The sequence below is a fragment of the Drosophila suzukii genome, chromosome 2R (genome assembly GCF_043229965.1).
Source record: "Drosophila suzukii chromosome 2R, CBGP_Dsuzu_IsoJpt1.0, whole genome shotgun sequence".
Lineage (NCBI taxonomy): Eukaryota > Metazoa > Arthropoda > Insecta > Diptera > Drosophilidae > Drosophila > Drosophila suzukii.
In genome coordinates, this window is record NC_092081.1 from 10,507,820 (window position 1) to 10,535,725 (window position 27,906).

Here is a 27,906-nt window from a genome sequence, read left to right on the forward strand (position 1 = left end):
ATTCGAAGCGTGGGCGCTTTTTGCGACTATTATTATTTGTGAAATTGCGGGGAAAAAAGTCTTGTTTGTGTAAATTTGCACACATTTATTCAGCATGGAAGATCGCGGAATGTTGGGCCTTGTGAAGAAGGTGGTTCATTCGCTGGTGGTGTCCTCCCCTGGGAGGATGACAATCGAGAAGCTGATGCGCGATTATCGCACCGAAGAAGGCTGTAATGTGCCCTACTTGAAACTGGGATTCAACGACGCCGAAGCCTTTCTCCGTTCCATTCCAGATACGGTCAGGGTAAGTCCCCTCACACTATATGTATAACAAATATCAGGTGTATTAAATAATACCAATTTCCAGGTGATGGGCCATGGACCAATGGCCCTGATAACTGCAGTCACCACCGACAAATCGGCTCACATACAAAAATTAGTCCATGGCCAAAAAAAGCCCTCCTCCAGGTCCAGAAATCGACATAAACCAAAGTATTGCTACGCCTCCGCGCGTTCCGATCTGGTCTTTATAAACGAAAGCACGCGAAGGATGAGTTCCAGATACATACCGCCTCGAACTTATCAGCCACCCCTCAATTATCACATTCCCGTTTCGTATCCCAACTACAATCGGCTGCTGTATCCCATCCACAAACCGGTCATTGTCTACGAGAATATTAATGCCATGATCTGCGCCGGACAGCAGCAGGTGCTATATAATTACTACACGCTGCAGTATTATCTGTATCTCCTGTCGATGATTAATCCAATTAATGCATATGCTTATCCGCAGACTACCCCAAGACCGCAACCGCATACCTTTACACAGAAAGCAAAACCAGAGCCGTTGAAAATTGTAAATCAGACGCAGAACGTTTCGAAACCGGAGCCTCTCAAAGAACAAAAGCGTCAGCCACAGACTATTTCAAGGCCTAAAACTCCTGTTGAGATTAAGCAGCAGAATCCGCCTCAGGAATGGGAGAAAGAAACCGAGAAACTGGTGAAAGCTTTCGAAAACCTCTCTGTTGATTCTCCTTCCACTGGCTACCAAGATAATCAGGAGTACGAGATATACGAGACTGATGAGGAGAAATTGTTAAAAGATCCATTTAGCTCTGGAGAGGAGGAGCAGGCTCCTATACCTATCATCGAAATTGAAGATTCAGAGGACGAGGATGAGGCAGTTGTGCTCGATTTTGAACCCATTTCTGAAGCAAAGCCTAATCCCATATCCACGTCCACAAATTCTGAGGATATTGTCAAGCCCCGAGGACCTAAAGAGCCCTTCTATGATTCATCTTCCGATGATGGGGACGAAGAAAATGCCATTCCTGCTTATGCTGTGGTAGGACACATCCTAATTAATTATAACATTTTATTTAATTAGTTAAGGCGTCTTTAATTTTAGGACGAACGAGTTTTAGGTCTTGACTATCCTATGGATTCGGTTCGTTTTGATTTCAAGCTACCTGAGCGCGACATTGACGCCATTATCCAGTTGGATCAGCGCATTGAGGTGCAGTTGGTGAAGGTGGACAATCCACACAACTTCTACTTTTGGATATATAACGAAGAGTATGATGACTACAGGGCCTTAACCTCCAATATGCAGTAAGCTAAACGTTACTTAAACTAAATATGAATCATTACAGTTTTTTGAACTATTTCTTTAGAATGTTTTACGAAAGTCGTGAATCGGAAAAGTACGCCATGCCACTGTGCTTAATAACTACGGATCACCTTTGCGCCGTGCGCCACAACCACTCGGGTGTGTGGGAAAGAGCCAAGGTAGTAAGGTACCGACCAAGTAACACCAGGATGACTATCGAAGTGGAGCTGGTCGACACTGGGAACTTTATGTGTGTGAGTCACAAGGATGTCAAGTTTCTGTTGAAGGAATTTGCCGTGCTGCCGGCGCAGGTATTGACCGGTCGATTGGCCTTCATAACTCAGTTGACGGCACCAGTCTGGTCGGCAGAAGCCGTCAAATTTTTCTATAATTTGTCTTCCTATCGCAGACTTTACGGCCAGGTCGAGGCTATCAAGGTGAGTTGATAGACATAAAAAGCACCTTAACAAAATACCAATTTTGCATTTGTAGAACAACACTGCCTATCTTGTACTAATTGATCCCGACAAAGTGCCCGTTATAAACTTGAATAAGTCGCTGATTGACTCCGGTTGGGTGCTTCGAAGCATCATGGCTTAAATGTACAATAATATTCGTTCATACATACCAGTTATTATTCTAGTTAAGCGTTCAATCTTACTGTTCAGACCACTGAAAAATTCTTACGTCTCGGCATGGAATGTCAAATTGTTTCTTATGTTTTCAATTATGAGATCAATAAAACTCGTTATCGTATTATTTTAAGGCAAACGCTGTCCTTCTGCTTTCTTTTTATTAGTTTACGTGTAATAAAATACTAAGTTACATAAATCCTTCAACAAGTCGCTGTCCTTCGCCTGATTTATGTCCGAAAGTAAAACAAACAAGGACTCAGAGACGAACCACTTGCAAAAGAGATCTCGCTGGCAACTAAATGTGGTTTCTCGAACGGAAATTCGGAATCTGAATGGAAAATCATGATCTTGCTTGGCGGCAGGCCCGCAATAAATACTTGAAATGTAACTGAGGCGCTTTAACAATTCCCTATAAAAGACAACATTGTCTATGTTTTGTATATATATGTTGTGTATATAGTTGGTTTCTTGTCTGTTCTTATTTTTTTTTTTTTTGTTATTTTTTGGTGACCGCTGAAACGACGGCACCCTGAGGTTGGTTTTTAATATATTTTTCATTTGTTTTTTTTTTTATTTTGTTGAGGCTTCTCTACTACGTTGTGTGTCGAGTGGTGTTTTGTTTGTTAGTGAGTGAAAAACTAATAGTTCAACTACTAATGCGCATTCGTTAAATTTGCTTAAATACTTTTCTTTTTGTTTTGTTTTGTTTCTTGGGTTGTTTTCTTGTTTTGTATATTGCTGAGTTATGTTTTCCCTTTTTTTGCAATGCGTATTTAAATATGCTATATAATCGCAATAATACATAATTGTTTGGTTGTTTGTTTGTTGGTTGCTCGAGTACATAATAGCTACGCGCATAAATATGTTTTGGTATGCTGTAACGCTTCGCTTCGTTTTTATCATAAGTTGATGCATGTCTGTAACCTGTCGCCTGTTGTCTGTTGCCTGATGCCTGATACCTGTCACCCTTTGACCCGTTCACCTGGCCAGCCACAGGTGTGCTCGCTTGCGTGTGGTTGTGTGTTCTTGTAGTAGGTCCATAGGACTAACGCCTATGTAGCAATTCAAAAGTCTATTCACTTCGTTATCGTTACAATATCGTGGGCATAAAACTTATATGTAGATTTACTTTATATGTCTGTATTTGGTGTGTGTGTGTGGTGTGTAGTGTGTATTGTGTGGGGTGGCAAATCTTCTATGGCTGTGGGTTGTGATTTTCTGATCTGTCTGCTGGCTGCTGAGTTCTCTCTATCGTATAATTTATCTCTGTATGTACTCGTTTTCTCTTTTTTTTTGTTAATTTTTTTCGATTCTTATATTAAAGTCATCACAGTTAGCGGAGCTGAAATTATGAATAATTATTGAGGACATTTTTTGTGTAATTGTTTTATCTTTTTTTGGATTTTTCGTTTTTAATACGTTTTCTACTAAATCGCAATTGCATATATAGAGTGTCTACCATAAATTGATTCTTTTTTTAGTGTACTCTTATCGCGTCTTGGGGTTTCTTTTACTAAATTATTATATACGCAGTGTGTGTGAGTGTGGGTGTGGAGTCCTGTGTGTGGTATGGGTGTGGGCATAGGTGAGTGAGTGCCACCAGCGAACGCTGGTTCAGATGGATGCCCGATGCCCGCCGGCACCGCTCGTCGACGCTACTCAGTGTCATGGAGTGTTGCCCTCGAACAGGGCCCGGAACTCTCCGCTCCGCGGCCTCGGGAGACCCTCACGTATCGTCTGCACCGGCTCAGCAATGCTCGACTCTGACCCATGCAGTAAATTCTCCTTGAGATCCATGTCACTGAAACGGAGTTCGAATCATGAACAAACATTTTCAAATTTGAAGATCGTTTAATAATAAACAAAAGCTGTATTTAATAATCCTTAAAGGTATAAATTTCCCTATAAAGGGAAGGATGGGAATAATATATACATAGTTGTATGAACTACTTTCGTTCTCTGTTTCTATTGGTATTATCTTAAAAAACAAAATGAAATGTTTAGGATCATACAATTCGAGAATATCTCTGTTACCAAATGAGGTAAATAGTTTTATGACTTCTGTCATCATCTTCTTTAAGATATGAAAGTTTTTCTCAATCCCTAGTCAACTTACTCATCTTTGCAGTCATCCGCCTCGGCAGCCAGGGCATTCACCACAGCCGTAATCGTGTTCGACTCCGGATTGCTCAGCTGCTCGTCCTTCTGATGCATTATGTTTGGATTCTTGCCAATCTTGTTCAACCGCTCGGCGGCCACAGTCTCCATGGTCTTGCGCATCAGCGGATACTGATCCAGAACGCAATTGAAATGATCCACGCTCAACGAGAATAGATTGCAATAGGTTTCGGCTCGCACGCTGGCCACACGACGCGCATTGGTCAGCAGACAGATCTCACCGAAGTAAGAGCCATCCGATAGTGAGGTGGCAACCTGGTTAGAAAGTTGGTAATTAGTCAGGGACTATCAAGGAATTCCGATGGGTGTTTCTCACCTCGCCGTTGGCCATGACAATGTCCACCACGCCCTCCTGTATGAAGTACATCTTAGTACCGATCGTACCCTCCTTTATGATAATATCACCTGAAAGAACCAGACAATTTGTTATTTCCGTTGTTTAACAAAACAGTTTAACAATTATACATATGGTAAAAGAACCTACCTGGTTGGAAAACTTCGTATTTCAGTTTGGTAACTACGTCGGAAACGAAATTCGAATCGGCATTAGCAAAAAAAGGCACTGACGCCACGAGGGATCTGTAGAATATTAAAACGTTGAGTTATATTAGTTATGAACTAGGGTGTAGAGCATAATACTAATCCTACTGGTTACTATACTACTATTAATGGCTGAAAGGAGAAACAATTGAAAAATCACTGAATAGTGACAGATCGCCCACCTGCAGTTGTAGTTGATGACATCCTCGCGCAATTTCTCGCTCAACTCGCCAAGTATCAACTCTTCATCGAAGAATTTACCCTGGTACCGATGCTCGAAGTATTCCGTGATGCGCTGTCGCATGTCGCGTGGTAGCTTGCGATAGGCCATATACTCCTCCACCTGTTTGACCTTCTCGCGATACTGGCGCCGGCTTGAGTCCAAACTCTGGATGAGATTGGTCGCATGACCGAGGAACAATGCGTAACAGGTGGCCCCGGATATCATCGACAGCATCGTGAGCCACATGTCTGTCAGTGATTGTGGTGGGAATCTGGGGGAAAAGAATAGGTTGTCTTTGAAGTAGTTTAGGATTAGAAACATTGTTTTATGAAACATTGACTAAAGTTCGGTAGTTTGTTTAAATAAGACTCTTATGGGGTCATTTTGCAGTAAAGTAGATAGGGACAGTAGTAAACTGGGTGGGTACCAGCAAGCCCAAGTAGATGGGCACATTAACTCACCTGCCGTAGCCTATGCAAAGCATGTGCGACATGGCTTTAAACAATGCCCACGAATACTGCTCCAGCCAGTACGATTCCTGTAATGGAACAGCCCATTTAGATAGCCGATACCAGCTAGAAAGGGTTTTACCGATGTGGACCGACCTGCAACTCGTTGATGGAGACCCAGGAGTTGGATGGAAAACCCTGCAACATTGGCACTAAGAACTGCAAGCAACCGCTCCAATGGCCGATCAGGAGCATCATGCAAATTAAATTGAAGATCCTCATGAAGACCGAGGCCATATTGAGGAACTGCAACCAGAGAGGTCAATCAAAAAGAGTGCACATCAACCAAGGCCCAACACCGCTCTTGTGTGTGTTTGTGTCTCTGTATCTTTGTGTGTGTGTGTGTGTGTATGTGAGGGTGTGTTCGAGTGTGTATGCATGTGTTACATATGGGGGTGTGAGTTCCACATATATAAAACCAAATGTCTCAAGTAAACGAGAGAAAGAAAACCCAAACGAGGAAATTAAACTTGGAACTTGGAAAAATTTATTTGCAACTTGGCGCAATTGGTGACGTCATTTGCGATTCCAGCTACCGGTATTAAATATAACAGTTATTGCGTTATGCCAATCAAAGCAACTAAAACAAACCAAACCACAGCCATTAAACAAGAAATTACTCAATCTCCCCACTCTGCCCGATAAAGTATGCAACGAATACTCATACTCGTAATCCTCGGTCTCCAGATCTTCGGATCGGAGCAGAGCGGTTCGGAGTCGATATACATAGTACATCCGATAAGATAAAATAAGATAAGATTAGTCTAGTGTTAGGCAATACAACAGTGTCCGGTGTACTGGGTGTACTTTGTGTACAGTGTACAACCTGAGCAATCAATTCAAAACTCAATCAATTCAAATTCAAACCATTTCTACATTTCGAATAGGTGCAAAATCAGCTTCTAGTTTATGGTACAAGTGCTCATCTTTACTTTTGTTTGTTTTTTGTTTGTTTTGTTTTACGTTTGTTAAACATAATTATGGACACTAAGCCGTTCAAACGTTCAAAATATCGAAATCGAAACTCGTATTTTACAATGAAAGCGTTTTTGTTTGTCTGACTTTCGCAGTTGTTAGTAATTGTAATTGAACTACGTAATTCGGTAAAAAGAACGGTAAACAAACCAACGGAATGTATACAAGAAATTAACGGAAATCAAACGAACGGTAAACGAAAACAGAGCAAGAGCAGGAACACAGAGCTTTAGAGAAGATAGAGAGAGAGAAAGAGCGAGGGAGCGGTATTGAGATAATAAAATAACGGTTGTTGCATTCAAGAATTCAGTGGCTGTAGCTGCATGTGTGCGTGTACATGTGTGTGTGGGTGTCACTTCAAAAAGCTTTTTTTGTATTTATTTTGGCGCTCCTGCTGAAATCTTTTGTACAAAAGAAAGTGGAAGAAGAGACGGATAAAATAAAAAAACAAAGAAACCAAAACCAAACCAGTAACAGTAACAAAACAACAAGTAACGGTAGCAGAGGAAGCAAAAAAGAGTAGAATTTGTACACAGAGAAAAACATCATCACAAATCTTATCAAATTATCTTTTACATCAGCTTTAATCATTTTGAAAATATTATTATTTTTTTTTATAATTATCTAAGGTTTTTGTGAAAAACATTTATATTAAAATTATTTAAATACGTTAAATAATTCGTCAATTCCAGAATTTTCTTCAGTTATATCCTTTAAATTCGTTGGATATTACTGATATGTTAAAAGAACTGATATGATATTGGGGAAATCACTAATAAACTTAAGTTTTCTCTGTGTAGTTCGGAGAGAGCGAGTTCGAGCGGAAAGCGCACAGCACAAAAGCATAAAGCATTGAACAGAGTGTCAATCAAAGTGAGGTTAAGTTGAGTACGATAGATACGATACAGGTTAGGATATGTGGAAAGCGTTTGGCACCGGCCCACAAATGTATGCTATAGATTACGAGTAGTATGTGGCTAGTTATAGTACAGTGTTCGTGTTCGATCTGATTGGTCGTTGGATCAGTTTTCCTGCTTCAGATCGATTGACTATATTGGATGTCTTTGTGTAATAAATGTCTTTGTGTTCGGATCTAATACCTAAACCTAAAGCGAAAGCAGCAGCAGCCATACTCAATAGTATAGTGCAGATTTGTTGGTGTTTTTACAGTGGTAACATTGGTATCTGTGCTGCTTCGGTTCATTTAAGCAAAAACCATTAAACACACTATACAATTCGAATCCGTAATATATCCTGAGATCTGTGGCGTTTTCATGCTCTTCGCAGAGATCTATACATAACCCAGCTAATCTGTGGTTCACAATGATAGATATAGCAGTACGATAGGATTTCCGATCATGCCCATGCATGGAGTCAAAAACTACGGAATCTAGCGAAATATAATACATTATCCTTCTGACTGATTCTACGTCGTGTGAAGAGCATGAAAAGAGCTTCGGTGTGGTACCGAAGATTTATAAATGAAAACATGACATTTCGTTTGCTGCTTTTGGGCTAAACTCTCTTCTTCTTCATCGTTTAACGAGATTTTCATTATGCATCAAATGAGAAATAGAGATTATGTATGGCAATATCAATCAATCAATCAATATGTAAAAAAGGCAGTCTCAGAAAATTTACAGAACGTACGAACGAACGAACATTAAAATCAAGCAAACATGATCAACGAACAATCGAACGAACGAACAATCGAACGAAATTATGCACTAAAACTGAATTTTGGATTGGACATCCCTCAAAAAATGAGTTATGCTGCACCAATAATACATAATCATAATTTCAATCAATCAATCAAGGCTTTTGGTTTTTGTTATCAATATATACTGAAGTTGTTGTGTTGTTGATTTTGATTTTTGGGTTGTTACTTTTTATTGGATGGTTTACCTTGAGAATTAGGTTGCTTTTTGTCAAGCCATCTTTGTCTTTTCTGTTCATTCTCCCTCTGCGATCAGCACTTTTTTTCTGTAGATTCTGCAGAATCTAAAAACCATATATACACAGGTATTTTAGGCCCTGATTCAGCTAGGTTGGATTTTTGTATTGTTTTGTTTATTTTATTTTTGTTTTGTTTGTTGTTCTTGAACTGATTTTCATAAGCATCATACGTTGTTAGTCGCATTTAGCAGAATTCTTTTCTTTTCATCGCTTAAGTTGAGCGCATCAAAAACAAAATAAACATAAATCATAATATACGGTGGTTTCCAATTTTAGGCTATGTATTACAAGGGGCTTGAGGAGCAGTACGTATCTCATAGGATGTGGTGTGGTTTGGGGTGGATTGGGAACTAAGGGGAGTGGGTAGGGATTTCGTTTTTTGGATAAGAGATATAGGGTAAAAACATTCCTTAACCCTTGAGTTTCGGAAATGCCTTTAAAGAAGTTCAAGGAGTTGTACAAAGTGCAATGAAGAATATCGATTTGAGTGCTTCAAAGTCAGCAAGAAAATGAATAGGAAAATCGAATATCAGAACAACAGAAGCGATAAATCGAAGACTCAACTGAAGAAATGTGAAAGAAAGCAAAGGAATCTTCCCGCGGCACAAGTGAACGAGTTCTCAAGCTTAGCGAGCGCGTCAGATGGTTTGAGAAAAACCCAAAAAAATATACATAGGTATACACTTTCGATTCGATTTGAGTGTGTTACGAATATGGTGGGTGTGGGTGTGTGGTGTGAGATATAGGTATGTTCTTGCAGTAATCGGCCTGGGGGATAATTCTGGATCTGGTCTGGTGGACCCGAAGCGCAGCAGGCGCACAACACGAAACAAACATCGGGGTCACACAACTGTATAATGTACAAACTGAGTTGGCTTATGGTACAGCGATTGTCTGGTTCTATGTTTGATTGACTTTATAGACACACATAGGTTGAGGGAGGTATATCATACTTGGTAAACAAAACGATTGGTAATCGAACGCAAAGGATTTAAACGTTTAACGGAAATCATAGACACAGAGGTTCCAGATAACAACTCAAAGAAAATACATAGTTTGAACATTTCTGCGCGCCATCCACAATTAAAGTACTTTTAATGCCACACACATGTACGTACACATGTAACAAAGAAAAGTGAGCACTTCGGGGATGTACTTCATAATACTCCCCTGACCACTGACCACTGACCACTGTGCTAAGCCTAACTGCAGTTGCCTAGTTATAACCTAGATCCTCGAATCTGTTTTTGTGGTGTGGAGTGAACGAGTATTTATGCTGATCTTACGGTCGAGAATTTAGAGCAAACGAAACGGAAATTGGAACTGAAGAGAGGGTCGCTCAGGGACCAAGGATCCCTTGAGTGAAACCGAAAAGGTAATGACGAAACGGAAACGGTAACAATTATATACACAGAAAAAATGTACAAGAAGAAGAGTTAAAATTGTAACAGTTACTTTTTATAAATATTTTCGGTTTGGGGATTAAAAACAATAGTTCATAGTGTAAAATAACATGGCATACTTTTAGACTTATGTACTATGGTGTTTAATCTTAAAAAAGAAGTAAAGACCCCTTAACCGAACTGATAAATCAATGAAAAGTTTTCGTATTACTCATCAGTTCTGTGTAGGTATTGAAAATTATACGACAATAAAAGCGTCGAAATGATTTACATAAGTAGAGGAATTTTTAAAACCCCAATATCATCTTTTCTGTGTATATATTGTACAAATGTGTTGTAAAACTGAAAACCAGGGGGAGTAAGTACATTGTTATGCAAACTAAAGATGAAACGGTAACGAAACGAAACGGAACTAAAGAAACTAAACGATCGAGCGTTGCCAAAATGAGCCGGGTGTACTCACATAGACCTCCTCCCATTGGGAAACGTAGCGCACGAGGCGGGAAAGACGGAGCAGTCGCACCAGGGAGAGCAGCTTGGCCAGGCGCAGGATGCGCAGGGCTCGTCCGGCATGCAATATTTGAAAAGAATCAGAGAAATCCTGCAATTTCATAATCTTAAATTAAAATGTTGCGTACTGTTTCTTAAATACATTGACTTACTTGATTGAAAATTAAAAATATATAATCTAGCGGTATCGACGAAATCAAATCGAGAAAAAACCAAGTTCTTAAATAGTGTTTAGCTATAAGCTTTGGATCCAATATTACTTGTTCAGCGTTGTCTTGTTGCATAATTCCTGAAATCATACATTCGGGCGAAAGTTTTTTGGTTAAGCAGGGGCGCAGCATTTAAGGGGACATGGTACCAGTTTTGGAAGGGGTTCGGAAGGGGGTTTGTTAGTTAGTTCGGCTTGGTTGAGTGTGCATTACCTGTTCTAAAATTGACTACAATATCTATTAAAAAAATAGTATCACTTAGGCAGTTGAAGGCAATCCATCGTGTGCTCAGATCATCGTTGAAGAATGATATTGCGACTGGCAGGATAATAAGATTTGCTACTAATAATAAAAGCATGCAAAGGTCCCAGTAAAACCTGTCGAAATAGATGGTTTAATTGGATTAGTAAGTTATATAAGGATTTTAAAGTAATATTTTTATATGAAAACCCACCTGAATGAACTGCACGGGTGTATGACCCAATGCCCGGAAGTTTTCTGACGTATGCGCTCCTTGACCAGTGCCTTTCGGCTGCCAAACAGTTTCATGGCCAGTCGGTTGTCCGTCGGCTGGAACCATGATTGCAATTGACTTTTTAGGAAATTCGCAGAGACTTTTTCCGACACGATCGGTATGTTGGGCATGGGCTCCTCTTTCGGAGTGCCGTACAACGACACGTCATCAAAGTGTACCTATGGAGGATCAGAGGTGGAATCTCATTAGATTTTTAGTGTTCGAACCATATTGCCTGGTCAGTAGTCAAGGTCAGAGTCTGGCAATGATGGGGTGTTAGTTAGGATGTGCATGTCCTGTCCTAGTGGTACATATAAAACCTTTGTCCTTGCCATTTCGGTTCCTTGGTCGCATATTAGCAGGGCCTCATCATCGAAAGCGGTGACCAGCGAGTCGGTGCAGGTGTTTTCGAACGAAATTCGCAGGTCGTTCTCGTTCACATTCAGCACCGAGCAGTAGGAGCAGCGTACCGATTCCTCACTATCCCCGCTCAGCAGTCTGAAATGGCATTGAGAAGATCAGGTCGGAATCTACAAACACGGAAGTGCGGCTGCCTCGAAAAATTCCGTTACACAAAATAATGCCATAAGGCTGGGGACTGCCTAAAATGAAAGTGAAACTACGCAGATGGGGTGCCAAGGTGGGCGGGATGGACGTATGTCGGTAAACGCACCGGTTTTATTGATTACGTAGATATGTATATGACTCTAGTGGGTATTATAGCTTTCGGGGGTTTGTGAAAAATTTGCCTAGAACTTAGCAAGCACTATGGGGTTTTATTTATAAAATAGTTTATAGTTTTTATCCTAATACATATATTTTGAATAAAATTAGGTTTCCAGCACAACCGATATATTTAGTTGGTTTAGACAATATCTAAAAATACTTCCTTAAAATTTAAAATTCAAATCAATCAATTCAAGCAGACATAAACTTTGTTATTTTTCATGGATTTATTTGAAACAAAAGAAAAAACTCCACAAATTAAAGGTTTAACAACATTTTAATTTTATTTCTATTTTCAATGTATTGTTCACTTTACGGTATAAATTAAATCCATTTCACAGCAGAGTATTACAACTTTTCATTTCAGAAACTATAGTCCCAAGTTCCTAGTTTTCAAGTAAATTAAAATCCCGTAAATATGTATGTATTTTATTTGCCTCAACTGCTCCTATCTGAAATTGATCTTCCTGTAGAATGCTCATGATGGTAATAAACTTTACGATTTTGAAGTTCTGTAGGTTACGATATTAACTAAATTAATTTCGCTGCAGGGTGTTTAAACTTTTGATCTGCGAAACTATCTGGTTTTTCTTGATATTTTGTTTATTTTTAATTGCGGCACACGCACAATGCAGGCTGAATCAGAGCGACGGCTGCTGCCCTCACCTTGCCCGCTAGATGGTGATTGTCAAGGTTTTCCGGGGAGGCAGCCCGAGAAACTGGAATCCGAATCCCCCTGTGAGCAGCACACCCCCTCCTAGAATTAATACATATATGTATACTTTTTTTTACTGCCGCTTGCGTTTTTTTTTAGAGCAGCAACACCAGTCACTAAACACTAAATACCGAACACCGAATAACGAACACTGAACGACAAATCGCGTGGTACGGATATTATTCACGTTCACGGCGGACCTGTGTATAAACCCATAGACATAGACCCATTGTTAAGGCCCGGCAGAGATGGAGACGCGTGCTCGTGGTTACGTTGGTTTCGGCTTTCGCGTCACGGTTAGTCGTACTGATATTTTCGTATATTCATAATACTTTTCGTAATTGTGTCTGTGCTTCTATTATTATTACCGCTCTCTTTCGCCCGTTTCACACTCAATTGAGTGTACTTTTAAATGGGAAAGTTTCGTTTTAATTAAGCCTGATGAAGCTGATTTAATTTAATCTTGGCCGCCATTGGCATTAGCCTAATGAATTTATTAGTTATTTGTATTGTTATTATTGTTGCCGTTTTGGTTGCTCACCAACCGCCGAGCCGACTATTGCATTACACAAATCAAATCACTTTTGATGGGTACATTTCTTAATTGTGGTTTCAAATTTATCTCACTTCACAGTGTTTTTGTTTGTTTGATGTTTTGCATTCGAAACTATCCCATCGGTTGGCTGGCAACTGGGAAACGTGCTGGAGCAGATGTTTTTTACTGATTTGATGGATATGGATATGACTCGACGGCGACGAAACGACCGACAAACCGACAGAACGACCAAACGACCGTTTCGAATCGGAGAAGTCTGGAGAAGCGCGCGCTATATAGAGTAGTACCCAGAACCGGGTACTTGGAGTGATTACAGCGGCAAACTTTTTGCGACTAGCGGTCGCCGCTCGCAAACCGCCTGGAAATCGCCGGCAAACACTCCGAAAACGAGACCGGATCGTTGCCACTTCGTAGCGCTTTTCGGAATGGAATGGAATCGTATCGAATCGTATCGTGGCGTCCTCGAGCCCCAAAAACGAGGGGGTGGGTGTACTGGATCGTATTTATTTATACTTTCTGTGTGTGTTTGCTGGCCGAGCGATATTCTTACCTCGAATATCAATTGGTCCACGGAATTGCAGTTTGCTTCCGAGTAAAACAAAAAAGAGGGGGAAAAGCTATAGACCCAAATTGGCTGGCAATTGCCTAATTAAATAATTGAGATATTGACACCGTGCACTTGACGCTGGTTTTTATCTTTATTTTCTAGATGTTTTTTGTTTTGTATCTTTTCCGTTTCTCTTTACTGTTATGGCTACTAGTATTTTGTATTTTTTTTGTTGCCAGACTTTTATTAAGCTGTTGCTGATGCTGCGACGACTTGATAACCTGTTCTGAACCCCGCGGCCGTTGCACAATAAATAAATAACGAATTTGTGCTGCCTTTTAATTGATTTCGCGACGACCGACGACGCAAATTATGGCTGCTTGTAATTCGCTGCCCGGCCTGGCTGTCTTCACAAAAATTGATGCCAATAAAACCACACACAATACAATACAATATACACGAGTCGAAAACTACGAAAACTATCCGAAAACAGTAAACAGCAAATGGAATATAAACAATGATCCGCAAATATGTCTGGATTTTATGCAAATGTATGCGGATAGCGCGTTCTATTCCATTCTCTGGGGTATTGGATAGGTACGGTTCGGATTGGATATCACTGGTCTCAGAAAGGAGGAAGTGTCCAGGTCGGGGTCTTCGCAGATCTGGGTCTCGTTCTCGGTCGCAATTTGTGGATTTGTGTGCCAGCGACAAATTATGGAATTATGGTATTCACCCGGTCCGATTGAATCGTTGTTTACTTTATCCCCCACAATCAGGCTGATAATGGAGCCGTTTTTCCGCCTCGCTTTTCCGTTTAGATCCCTCCTATCCCCTGAAGCTCTTTTATCGATTCCATTACGATTTGCAATCACGATTGTTGAAGTATTTGATTCGCACTCCTTTTTATAGACTTTTTAAAATTAGATCTTTCTGTTAGGAAACTTTAACTTTGGAAAAACGCAAAACTACGATATATACATAATCAACAAGAACAAATTTTGTTACCGTATTTAATTTTAAGTTATTTCAAGGCACGTAAAGCACTAAAGAACTTGTAGGTATTTATTATATTCTTATCGTATTTTTAAATTTTTCAGAATTATCAGAAACTGTATATATATGTATATATTTTTTAACTTTTAAGTAAAAACACTTATCACACACCGATAATATACTCTAAAACCCTTTGATTTTTGGTTTTTTCAACTGGCGTTTTGACTGTCGATCCGCTCAAATGGGGAGTTCACTGCTCGACGACCATTAGAAGTTTATTGCGCGAACTGAGACGAAAGGCAGGTCGGAGTGGGAATCTCGGTCTGCGACGATGGAATTATGCAAATGCCCGCCGATAAGCAGAGCGAACAAAAGCACTCAAAAAAACCGGTAGGAGACGGCCAGACGCTTTGCATACGCGTAATTCCCACTTGTAAGCTGGGGTAATGTCTTGAATGGATCGCTCTCTTTTCGGGGAATTGGGTAGACTGAGGAAAAAGTCTTTATAGACTCAGAAATCCCCTTATATATGTATAGGCCTCTTTATTTCAGGAATGTTTTAAATATCTTTTTTTTCTTCACTTATTTAATGCTAATTCTAGGCTGTATTTTCTTTCAATGAATATTTTTTTCCATTATGTCTAGGGTTTATTTGAACTTTCTAACAAAGTATTAAGATTATTGTGTTTGTCTAATCAGAACTTAATCAACATAATCTTTTACAACATTTCCGTATTGATTACAATCAAAATGGAAAATAGAGAGGAAACTATAAATGCCTAAGCTTTCCTACTATATTAAGTTTATGATCATCTTTTATGTAACAAAACGGCCTTTTCCGATTCACTGGTTTTATTCGAAATGGATTTACAAATTGTTAATACTTTGTCGATTAAACGTATCTTAGAGGAAGCTATTAAGTTATGTATCTTAGTTCCATAACCTTTCAGACGATATAATAATAATAATAATAATAATATATAATAATACCAAAAGCTTTTTACGTACCATTAAAAACTGATCTTTTAGTTTAAAAGTAAAAATCAGAGCAGGTCTAAGAACTCGAGATTATATTTCTTAAGAGGACTGGGGACTATAGAACCCTAAAAATAATAACTTAAAAACTTCTTATATAGGCATTGGGAATTAACACTCTCTTAAAATATGATATTATAATGAAAAACATTTATGTGTAAAAACTTTTCTAACCGTGTACAGTACTCACCGATCGCCGAGCTTGCCCTTGTGCCGGCGGATGTGGCGCCGGTTGAAGCTGTTGGTGCACGACGTGGACGTGGGCCTTGCCGGATAAGGACACGGGTGGTGGCCCCCGAAGCTGTGCAGCTGCAGCGACGCCTTGAGATTGGCGGGCGCTGTGGCCGAGGAGGAGGCGTGGTGATAGGGGTACGAGTAGGGATGCGGATACGCGACTCCGGCGCTGGCTACGGTGATGGTCGACTCCCCGACTTGCTCGTGGCCCTCGTTGGCCTCCGAGGAGCCCTCCTGCTGCGACCCGTTGCTGGAGGAGTGGTGCGTGTAGTCCGTGGGGGCGCTCAGCTGGCGATTGAACTCGGCCTTGCGGCGCGTGAGGTCCGTGAGGCAGTACTTGTTCAGGTGTCCGTTGCTGCTCACCGAACTCTTCGGCGACACGGCCGCCGCGTAATGACTGTGGCCAGGTCCTGATCCTGCTCCTGCTCCAGCTCCCGATCCTTGGGCGTGGGCGTGCAGCTTGTGGCATGAGTTGCTGCTGGCGCTGAGCAAATTGCAGTTCTTGCTGCCGCTGGCCGAGCTGCTGATCTTGGCCGCCAGCGAGTGCGGCACCGGCGGACTCTTGCCCGTCGCCGGAATGGTGTGGCTGCCGCCCTCGCTCCTCACCGATCCCCGATGACCGGGCAGCGTTTGCCGGCCCTGACCCTGCCCCTGACTCTGCCCCTGCCCCTGACCCTTGCCCTTGAGCGATCCGTTCAGCAGCAACTGTTGCTGGCGGGCAGCAACCGCTGACAAGGCGGGCAACTGCTGGGCCCTCGTGCAGGTGGATGACGAGCTGGCCGGCGCCGAGGAGGCCTGCGGATGCGGGCTGGAACTCGAACTGGAGGCCACCTGTGGCTGCAGCGAATGTTTCTTCTCCACCAGATACAAGTTCAGATACTTGTCACCCGGATGCAGCGAATTATCCGACACCGCGTTCGACTTCGAGATGATCTGACCCTTCTTCTTGGCGGTGCGCGTTTTCAGGGAGAGATTGCGCAGCTTCTTGGACTGCTCCTTGATCTTATTGGTGCGCAGGAACGAGGGACTGTTGGCGATGCACTTGAAGATGTATGTCTCGTTGACCAGTTGCTGCTTGTCACTCCCGCTGTAGTCGTACTCGCTGTTCAGATTGAGATTAAGGTTGGTCAGGTGGCGACGTTCCCTGTCTCTATCTCTGTCCCTATCCCGATCCCTATCCCTATCCCTTTCCGGATCTGGATCTGGGTCTGGATCCGGCTGGCTGGCCAACTGCTGGTCACTGTAGTGGCTCTTGAGCAGCGAGCCGGCTCCTTCTGCAGCCGCTGCACTCAAGCTGCGCGAGTACTCGTGGCAGGCATCGTAGAGCGCCGACTGGCCACCAGTGCTGCTCACGCTCTGGGTGCCGCAGCTGACGGGACTGTGGCTGCTGTCGAGGATCCGCAGGCCACTCCTGCTGTCCCCGGAATTCTGCTTGGAGATGCCACTCGTGGAAAGCCGACTGCTGCTGCTGCGCTGCCTTTGCTGTTGCTGCAGGTGTTGCTGTTGCAGATGTTGCTGCTGCTGCTGCTGTTGCTGCTGCTGCTGGAGGTGTTGCTGCTGCTCATCGCCCGCCCGCAGCAGCGATACGCTGTCCGCCGGCTGGCCGTTGCTGAGACTCACCAGAGACTGGCGCACCAAGTGCTGGTGCGAGTGCGAGTGCTGCTGCTGCTGATGCTGGCTGTCCGGGCACAAGTTGTCGCGGCTGGCACTGGAGGAGGAGTCCCAGGAGGAGGAGCCGTTGGACGGAGTGCAGGGGGAAAGAAAGAGGAGACTTCAATGAGTACCGGGTTCGCTGGCGGAATGAAAATAACCAGCGGCGCTGGCAAACACTCAAATTTATCTATTTCAAATTGGCAAGCAAGCATTGGAGGGAGACGAGTTCAGAGGGCCACGCTAAAGTGAGCAGGAAACAGAGTGTGTGCGAGTGTGGAAAACCGCGAGACAAACAAAGAAAATTCTTAATTATAAATATTGATTGTGCAACATGTGAGCGGTGGGGAGAAGGTGGTGGAGGTGGAGGAGTATCGCATTCCCGGCTTGTATGTGAGTTCATCGCACAGAGGACACTTGATATGCTAGCCTTCTAAAACTCAGCTTTATAATCTGAAGTTTAAACGGTTCGGATAGGATAAAGTATGACTTAATCTGCTAATTACTGTCGCTTTGACTCGAATAGTCTCGTGACTTTAATAGGATTATTAGGTAAAGCGCGATTATTACTTTCAGCTTGCTTGTCGAGCAAAGCCGTTTTGCTCGTGACATCAATAGACATATTAGGTAAAAAGTGACCTAAGCTGTGCATTACTAGGTATTATTTTAGCGACTTTTATTTTAAATAAATGTTTACGTATTTAGTATTCAGATTAATTTATGTAGACTTTTTGCGTTAAACGTACGGTTTCGATAGCAAAATGTAAGCTAATTTATTTTTAAAACCTTTCCCTTATATCGAGTGCCCAATGTGACCGCGATGTGTGATACAATTTATAGAGACATCTATATACAATGGTTGACATGCTCATCTGGTTTCTGATCGCGCGAAAAATTCAACTAAATTAATGTATGGCGGCACGCAGGCCAAGCACTGATAGAGCCACAGATACAGATAAAGGTACAGATACAGATACAGATACACAAGCGGTAACAAATTGCTACAGGGAGATACAGATACAGATACACACCGAGTCGATATGGGGGAGATAAAGATATATATGGCTGGGAACGCGTGCCCAGATGGTGCTGAAACCATTCCGCACGGTGGGCGGCGGAAGTGCCCTAAATCAAATGGGCAAATGGCCAAGATAAGATAAGGCTGCGACAGACGGACACGGCTGATAAGGCGTGGGAGCAAAGCGGTAACAGTGGAGCCAAAAGGGAAGCTGCATGGTTATATTTACAAATGATATGGGAGTGATAGTTAGCATATTGAGGAACATAGGCTTTGATTACTGTACCAACTTAATGTTGGTAAGACGTCTCGAATTATTCACGAATTTCGCTTTTCTTTTTTAGATTTGTATGTAAAACCGTTTCCCCTTGATCTAACACTTTAAAGTATACCTTCTTTAATAGTTAAGAACAGATTGAATTGAATGTTAGTTAGCCGTGCGATGTGGCCCACTGTGCCCTGGGCAATCACAGCTACCAAACGTGAGGCAAACTATTGTTGACATAGCTGATGGGCCCCCAGTTCTCGAACAAAGGGAAAACAATTGAAGCCCTATTCTCGGTGTGCGTGCATCGAACTTTTCCGATTCCGATTCAAATTCCGGCTCCCAGCTCTAGTTGAGTGCGAAAAATGGGGCGGGAAAATGGAAATGATGCAGAGCAAACAGCATTTCCCAGCCCGGAATCGACTCGAATCAATTTCGGTCAATTAGGCAGAGGCAGCCTTCCTCACGCCAGGGGCGCAATTATCCCAATTCTGATTCAAACTTCAATGCGAATCGGAATTGGAATTGGATTTGGAATCAAATCGGCATTTGTTCAAATATACGTAAATATGTCAAATATTTGCACGCTAATGCTCAGCCGATGAGTGTGCACTTCACAGATACCAAACGACTGCCGAGATACAATCGCACATCCACATCCGCTGCCGAGGGGCGGCCTCTTGGCAATCTCGGACCTAATCTGCCCCAAAGCCACTTTCGAGGAGGCAAACCCAAACCAAAAACCAAACTCAAGTCCAAGCCCAGAGGCAAATCAGAGCGAAAGCATCGAGGGTCTGGCTCGGGGGAATTTCAGCGCTTGGGGTTCCTATCTGATGGCTTTTTCATCTCGGCTTCGAGTGTTTGCCACCTGTCAAGTGCTGCAGTCAAATGTTACTCTTTCCCCTTTTGCCAACTTTGTGCCCAGTTTTACGGGCTAAGTAAACTAATAAGACAGCCTTGGATGCACAGAGAGAAATATGTTTATACATTTAACTCATTTACATGGTATTCAGCATATCTCTAGTATCTTATATCTGATATAAACTTGTATAAATTTCACTGAATTTTAAATTATTTTATAAAATCATTACTTTGTTATCCGATTTTTAGTGATACTTTATTGGAATTACATTTTTTTTATAATATCATAAATAATTTTAACTCCCTTTTTGGATTTAAAGAAAATATTTTTAAACAGTCAAGGATCCCGGGAATACAGTTGATTAAGAATTTCTTAACAAGAATTGATCTATATTTTAATGGTATTTAGTATTTTTATTACTCCCCAAATAATACATTCTATCCTCAAATATCTTTAAGATCCTACGGCCATGCACTAACCAAAAAATGTTGTCATAACCTTATTTTATTAAATTTGTAATAATTTGATAATTATTATTGTTTGATCTTAAGCTTTAACTATTCTGATACTGATAATGCCAATAACTGCATATATTGTTGGTATGCCTACTTTTTGGATTTTCATAACATCTGATACAATTTTCTAGGAATTTCTCACCGTGTAGCCTTTTTGTGCGGCCCATGTCCAATGTCAACTTTGGCGCATTGGAGTAGCCCTCCAGGCTGGGGATTAGCCGTCGAGATCGGAGCATGTGCCGCCCATCCTCGAGAGCTTCGATTTGGGGGCCAAACGAGTCTGGCGGAGCAGGTTTCCGCCATCGAAATCGCCACTGCCCCTCCGCCCGCCGCTCAGAAACACAATATGCCTCAATTAATAATTCAAAAGCCAATTGAAGGCATTAAGCGTAAATTCGTAAGGCGTACGTAATTGAGTCGCTGCCTGCCTGCATTCCACTTCGTTCATCGATATTAAATCAAGTGCAGCTGTGAGCCCCCAAATGTGGATCCCCACAACTATATTTATAACCGATCTACTGGTCTTAATGGAGATGTAAATGTGGCTTGCAATGCTCTAATTTCCCTGAACCCGATCAAATGTGAAATATTTTTGTGGTCTTGAACTTTGGAACATTATTCATCATGACCGCTTGAACTATTTTAATATTGCTTCTACGCGAATATTTTGGAAAACGTTCAATATGCATTTTATTGCTCATGAACCGAAAGCTCCCGCCAGCAAAATCAAACAAAATTGAAAGCAAATTGCCTAACATGCCACTCGATACACATTTCCGTGTAAACAAATTACGAAAATTTCCATTTTTAGTGCACAAATGTTTACCATTGTGCCAATTTACGCAGGCTTTGCAGTCAGGCGGATTTTATTTGATCAAATATATATTAACGATTTCTTCTTTGTATAAAGGAAAGTGAATCAGAAAAAGGGCATATAAATAAGATGATTACGACTTCCTTTATATAATTTTAAGAACTGTATAAATACTTTGAAAAGCAAAGTGTAGGCAAGCGATAAAATATTTTATTCTATTTTATGGTTTTTGTTTCTATAATGTTTTTTTCCAAAATGTATATAAAAAGTATTGGATTTATCCAACACCTCCATATAAAAATCCCGACCTTTGACTTTTACAATTCCCTAATCAATATTCCTTAAATATAAAGATATATCTTCAAAAAAAATGACAAAAGCCTAATTAAGCAAGTAAAACGAGTTTGAAACGACCTTGTCAATCCTAAATTCTCCGGTTTTGGCCCATTTAAGGTCATTTCAATATCACACCCAGGTTACAAATGGTTCATTCCCTGTCGTTTATATGGAAATGCCATTCTAAATACACTGCACAGTCAGTAATTAAATTTTGACTTCAAAAGATTTCCGGCTGGACGGCTGGACGGCCCAAATGAACCCAGAACCCGATGAGAGCTTAGCTCAACTATAAATAACACGATTTTCGGCTAACCAGAATTCAGCCAAATTATCCATTAATTATAACGACAGCCGAGCAATTAATAAATCAGGCTTGCGGGCGGGGGTTAGGGAAATCAGTGGAGTCAACAAACAAAGAAATGCTACATCACAACCATTTGGCATGCCAATTGTAAATAAATTTTGATTCGACTCGTGTGATATATGGGAATCAGGGTTAGCATCTAAGGGGTCTCCGGCGAGTGTGGGTTTGCTAAAGATCTTAAGCAGGCATGGCAGGGCGGGTAAAAGGTCATTAAAGCGATGCATTCGGAACTCTTTTTGATTGACTTTCGTGGAACGGGCAAGTTTAGCAAAGTGCATCAAAGTTAATTAATTTACTTTCAGTTTGTGAAGCTCAAAAGTTAAGAACTTGCAGGGGTGGTGGAGGTACTTTCGGGTTAGTTTTCTAATAACGAGCAGAAAAGTTAGTAGTAGCATTAAATGTGTGTTTCTCATATAAGTGTTGCAGTTGTTATTGTAACGTTAAGTAGTTAGTATAAGTAAGTAGTAGTAGTATAGAAGTACCATACAGAGACTACGATCTATATAGAGAGAGAGGCAGAGACACTGAGAGACAAAAAGAGAGAGAGATAGAGAGAAAGTATGGGGAGTATTCGGAATTTGGTCGGCGGTACCTTCACAGAGATGATGTCTAGGATCGCTCCACAGCAAATGTGAGTTGCAAAATTTTCGGTTTGTGGTTTATATCTGGTTTTTTTTTTTTTTGGTTTTGGTACGGTTTGGTTGGTTCTTTTCTTACTTTCTGTTTTCAACGGTTTTGTACTTTTAAGCAAAGTTTTCTGCAAAACAACAACGACAAGGACACGAAATAAATCCAAGTTATTCACGTGACGAGCACCAAAATGGAAATAATAAACGAGAAATGAAGGAAACGAAAATGAAAACTGAAAACTGAAAACTAACAAACTAACAAACTGAGCGGGAAATAACTCAAATGAGATTCGTTTGGGGGATAAGAAATTAAATTAACTGCACAAAGCACACAGACACTAGAGGGTCCTGCCCATGTATGTGTTTGTGTGTGTGTATGTGTTTCGAGGGAGGGGGTTTTTGTTTTTGTTGCTGTCGAGTATGTATGGAAATGTGGAACTAGAACTAGCTCAATTGGAAACATCGGGCTTCCTTTTTGGCACAAAAGAAAAGAACAGCTTATCTGGCCCTCTGCTTCACTCACTCACTGTCGCCGTCTCTGTCTGTTATCCTGTGTGTGAGTGTGTGTCGGTGAATAAGCTATGTGTGTGTGTGTGTGTGGGTGGATGGCAACAACAATGCAGCAGTCGGCAAGCGCTTATCGATACATACAAACACACACAAATGCCAGCCGAAATTCGGTCAGTGGTTTAATCATTGAAGTAAAAGCGAAAGCTTCCGCTCATTGAAGCACACAGACACACACAACCGCACACAACAGACTCGCCCACACTCACACGATTGCAATTGCATGTACATGTACAGTGGCCCCTGAATGTATGCAACACTGCGTGCGATTGCACTTAAAGTACTTTGACACTATTCTCAAGCGATGTGATTCATTGTATTGGCGCGGCCATTGTTGCCGGCCTGGCTTGACTTTTAATCTAGTTTCGTAATTGCATTGACTGGAGTGATGGATGACCCCTCAAAGGGGCGGTGGGTGGGCGTTAGCAGGAGCAGGAAATCAGTTCACAGCAGGCCAACAAAAAGGGCACTTGGCAACTCACTCAGTCACTCACTCACACAGTCACACACACACACACAGATGAACGTGAACAGTAACAACAACAACAGCAATTGCGGCAGCAGCAACAACATCAACAACAATAACAGGGTAACTCAAGAGACAAAGAACGAAACAGAGACATTGAACATAACGGTACGGAACGAACGAAACGAAACAAAACGAACAACACAAAAAACAAGACTACTAGGGTGGACCTCAGACCGCAAAATAAAGTTTCTTTAAAAAAGAAAATTCGTTTATGATACTTTTTTCATTTTACAAAAGCATTTATTATTCATCTGACATGATTCCAAAATAAATCACTCATACGCCAAGGTGGCAATCCTTATAGCGCATACGCCATGGTGGCAATTTTATTACTCATACGCAAAGATAGCAAGGTTTTTTAAATAAACTTAATTTGCTAACAAAATTTTAAATTTTACTCCCACATTAGAAGACAACAAAAAATGTTTTACTTTAAATATCAAAAATTACCAGTAAATATGCATACATACATATACCAACATTACAGTTAGTTAATTAGTTAAACGGTTTCAAATTCAAAATTTTTTCATTTTAATTTATATAAATCAATATATTCTATTTTTGGTATAAGTAGGTCCACCCCAGTGATCACATTGAAAACGAAACAAAAATACATTCATCTCAAAGCTGTACAACGCGGTGTGGGAGATCGAGATTGAGGGGGCCCAGACCGGGAACACCCTGTACTTTGACCTCACACACCGTTACAAGTACAACGTACAACGTACATCGTGCACAACAACAGTACAAGGACATACAAGAAGGGCTAGTGAGTTGGTAACGCCTACCGTTGATCGTTGGTAAAGGTTCCGAAGGCTCCAGGACCGCTGACTCGGCGCTGAGTGTGTTTAACGTGCATTTTCTTGGACCCACGACGCCGCCGCTGTCACGTCACCACCTGCACTCGAACTCGAATTCGAGCCACATCGAACCACTCGCGCCACCTTCGCTAACGTAACGTAACGTTGTTGTTGTTTTGGGGATATTGCTGGTTATATTTTTTTTTGTTTTATTTCCTTTTCAGGGTGTTGCTATTGCCGCCGGAAAGGCCCCGCAATGCCTGCTGCAATTCTTGGCCTTGTCATGGCGGCTGAGTATGTGCGAGCGTGTGTGTGTGTTGTAGTAGAGTATGCAGGTGTGGGTGCAACTTCCGCTTCGATTTTTGGCATTAACTAATACAAGTCCAGAGCTCGGGCACACGGACACGTAAACAAAAATAAATTGCTTTTCGTTGTGTTACTCTCTCTATTTCTTTTTTGCTATCTGGCTGTCTCACTCGCACATGGGGCCGTTCATCGTCGTCGTAGTCGTCGTCGTCCTTATCCGTGTTTTTTAGGTTTTAGGTTTATAGGTTAGGTTTTCGATTCGATTTTGGTGGGTTCTTAGGTGTTTGGTTGAGTAACGTAGGTTGGGTGAAGGTATCTAAAAGGTGGCCTCTAAAATAGTCAACAGCACTGCTTGTATTGCTTATCGTTCTTCACTTTTCGTTTCGTTATGCGCTCGTTATGTTCGTTTTGAGGTTATGTGACTCTATGACTTTATCTGTTTTGAGAGTTGCGTGTATAATAATACCATATGTTACTATTTATAGATTAGCTTTTGTTTTACTTTAGTTAACAGCGTTATTTTCGGGGCTATTCGTTTTGTACTTTGGATTATAAATGTCGGTTTATCCTCTAAGGTATAGTTATTGTTGCTATTCGGTTGGTGGTGTACAGATGTGATGGTGGGGCCTGGAACTGGAACTGGAGCTGGAGCTGGAGCTATAACTGTAACGGGAACAGGAACGGTAACGGTAACGTTAACTGGAGCTGAAGTGGGGTGGGCAGGATCGGGATCCGAGATGTGGATCGTTGAATTATTTATCACAAATAACAAACTAGAGGGGATTGCAGGATGATGACAGCTCAGTTTGCTCCCTCTGGTTTCCAACCCTCTGGCCGCTCCAATCCTCCTCCTCCCGGCTTAAGTTAATGTTTGGTCATGAAAGTTTAACGAACGCACCGCAGTTTTGGCTTTGCGGTCGCCTTTTATATTTTTTTTCACTTTTGTGGCAAATGGAAGCGACGCGAGTTAAGGCGGAGTTACGTCAAGGCAGCGCAACACGGGAAACCCAAAGCAGGTAGCTTAATATCGTCCTGTACGTTTGTATCTGGGGTCCTACGTGTGTTTGTGTTTTCGTATCTGGCACGAGGAACACGCAAAGGATCCGAATCCGGACCCGGCGACAGTCCCTCCTCGGGACTCCGACTCCGTGTGGCAACGTCCTTCGCCACCCAATTAATGCATTAATCGCCCTCTTTACTTATTCAGATGCAATTTGAAAAGCCTAGGTCGAGGTCGGGTTCGGGGATGGGATCGAGTTTTGCTTTAGCGGCATTATAAAAATAAATCCATATAGGTAGATATACAGACTGGCGTTTATCTATTCGCTACGGCTAAATATCTTGTATATATCTCGTAGGTGTATATATATATATATATATATGTTGTATATAGAGAGGCAACTACTTGGTAGTTTTAGTTAGTCGTTAAGTGCGTTTATGTTGCGGTTATTTGAATTTGCTGTCTGTTTGCTGTCCTACGGGCAGAGACGCATGTCTCTCTACAAACTACGAGGTTAGTTCCATTACTCTATCTCAACGGGGATTACGCTCTATATCCTTGGGCTGTGTCTTTAACTTCCAGCGGTGAACAAACGGCAACGAACTACGGGTTTTTTTTAAATTTTTGTTAATTGCGAATATCGTTTATCTATAGCACTTTTTGTATATAGCGAGTGTCCTTTGTATATTTTTAAAAGTAATTCTAATCTTGGGTTTGCTTTTTTTGGGTTACGCTTTTAAGATTTGCTCAATTTCATTGTTGCAGGTACTTTGGTTTTGGTTTATCATTACGTTCTATTTTTGGTTATCGCGTGTCCTCTATTTTTAGGCGTTTCCAGGGTTTTCGACTTGCTGACGACTGGCTGGCGTTGATTAAATAATTCTGCACTTTGCGTTGATTTTTCGTGTTGGCTTTCAAGTCCTTGTTTGCGCTGGTTTCCGCTTTTCCTCGTTTGTCTCTTATCTTCTTACTTGCACTTTCATTTTTACTTGTATTTTTATTTATTTTTTGCCAGTCGTTCTATTTGATTATGTAATTATGCTTGGTTTCTTATTGGATATTGAACAGTACGTGTGTCCTAGGGCTATGTGTGTGAGTATGTGTGTGTGTGGTGTGCGGGTGTATTGGTGTGTTACATGCGATTTTTTCAGCTGCTGCGGCTGTGTTTGTGGTGGTTTCGTTGGTTTCGTGGGTTGCGATAGACGTAAGTGGTTCGTCATCAACATTTTTCGCACATACATACACGATTCACGGGCGCCACACGGGGCTATATATATATATATATGCATGTGTGTGTGCCAGGGGCAAGGGTGTGCGTGTGTAAGTCTTTGTAGAGGAAATTTATTGAATGAAACGTCAAGCGATTTGACGAATTTTAAACAAATTATTTATAACACACAGAGACACAGGAGGCACGCACACACGCACACGCACAGGCAAATATTGCGAGAGAGGCACGCACACACACAGGGCACAGTCGTGGCACGAAAAACGGCACACAGGACACCGTGGTGGGTGGGTGGTGGTGGGTGGGAGGATAACAAGGAGGAGCTGAGGAAGAGGAAGCCAGCGGAGTGGAGGTGAAAGTGGGAGGAAGTGCACACGTTAAATCAATGCTTCTTTTGACCTCTATTACATTTTCGTCTTGCCTCCTACTCCTCCTCCTCTCTGTCCTCTTTGAACTCCTCTTTTTCTACCGAGCCCACGACTACCTGGTACTTTTTTCAACGCCCGTGTTACGGCACATTTAATATTTCATATTTCTTTTTCCTACATATGTAGGAAAAACTCTATGTACCAGATACACAGTCACTGGTTATTGCAACTTATTTCATTACTTTTCTTTTCGATTTCAAATTGGTTTCTCAAATTTTTTGGGTCGCGCTGGCTCCTTTCGTTTTTTTTCGGGCTGTTTAAATGTTTATCACAATGCTGGGGTCGCTTTCGCTGAATGATTTATGCCATTCGCCACCGAGCAGCGCACTTAAACTTGCTATTTGAAATCTCTTCTTTATGTAACGAACGGAATAACGGCACACTCGCTGCTGCTGCTGCTGCGACTGCTACTGCTGCTGCTGCTGCTGCTGCGACACGAACGAACTCAGCGCGACAAGTGAAACTTGGCTTTCCGATTCGCATGCCACTGACGTGCGCCGTGGAAACAGGACCAGAAACAGAAACTGAAACAGCACCAGA

At 41.7% G+C, this 27,906-nt stretch overlaps 3 protein-coding genes across 15 annotated transcripts in view; 2 read left to right on the forward strand and 1 right to left on the reverse strand.

Annotated features, from left to right (window-relative positions):
- Window positions 1–27,906, forward strand: part of RpS23 (ribosomal protein S23) — a 107,801-nt gene that overhangs the window by 16,089 nt on the left and 63,806 nt on the right. The gene's annotated exons all lie outside the window — the stretch shown is intronic.
- Window positions 13–2,362, forward strand: tej (tejas). Of its 2 annotated transcripts, XM_017073216.4 has the most exons (6): window positions 16–286; window positions 350–691; window positions 776–1,327; window positions 1,391–1,593; window positions 1,656–2,028; window positions 2,084–2,362. In XM_017073216.4, the coding sequence occupies exons 1-6, from the start codon at window positions 95–97 to the stop codon at window positions 2,189–2,191; spliced, it is 1,770 nt and encodes a 589-aa protein (XP_016928705.3). In that variant the 5' UTR covers window positions 16–94; the 3' UTR covers window positions 2,192–2,362. The 2 variants fall into 2 exon arrangements, with proteins under 2 accessions (XP_016928704.3, XP_016928705.3); XM_017073215.4 differs by having other exon boundaries at window positions 13–286; window positions 350–1,327.
- On the reverse strand, window positions 2,346–27,782 carry Ih (hyperpolarization activated cyclic nucleotide gated potassium channel Ih). Of its 11 annotated transcripts, XM_070995142.1 has the most exons (16): window positions 27,549–27,782; window positions 24,393–26,730; window positions 16,009–17,760; window positions 11,564–11,741; window positions 11,184–11,422; window positions 10,943–11,106; window positions 10,673–10,809; window positions 10,474–10,626; window positions 8,557–8,652; window positions 5,773–5,922; window positions 5,629–5,705; window positions 5,127–5,438; window positions 4,889–4,983; window positions 4,721–4,809; window positions 4,343–4,659; window positions 2,346–4,027 (listed from the first exon to the last, which is right to left on the reverse strand). In XM_070995142.1, the coding sequence occupies exons 2-16, from the start codon at window positions 24,461–24,463 to the stop codon at window positions 3,892–3,894; spliced, it is 3,966 nt and encodes a 1,321-aa protein (XP_070851243.1). In that variant the 5' UTR covers window positions 24,464–26,730; window positions 27,549–27,782; the 3' UTR covers window positions 2,346–3,891. The 11 variants fall into 11 exon arrangements, with proteins under 11 accessions (XP_070851243.1, XP_070851242.1, XP_070851245.1 ...); XM_070995141.1 differs by lacking the exon at window positions 27,549–27,782 and having other exon boundaries at window positions 24,393–26,833; XM_070995144.1 differs by lacking the exon at window positions 27,549–27,782 and having other exon boundaries at window positions 10,988–11,106; window positions 24,393–26,778.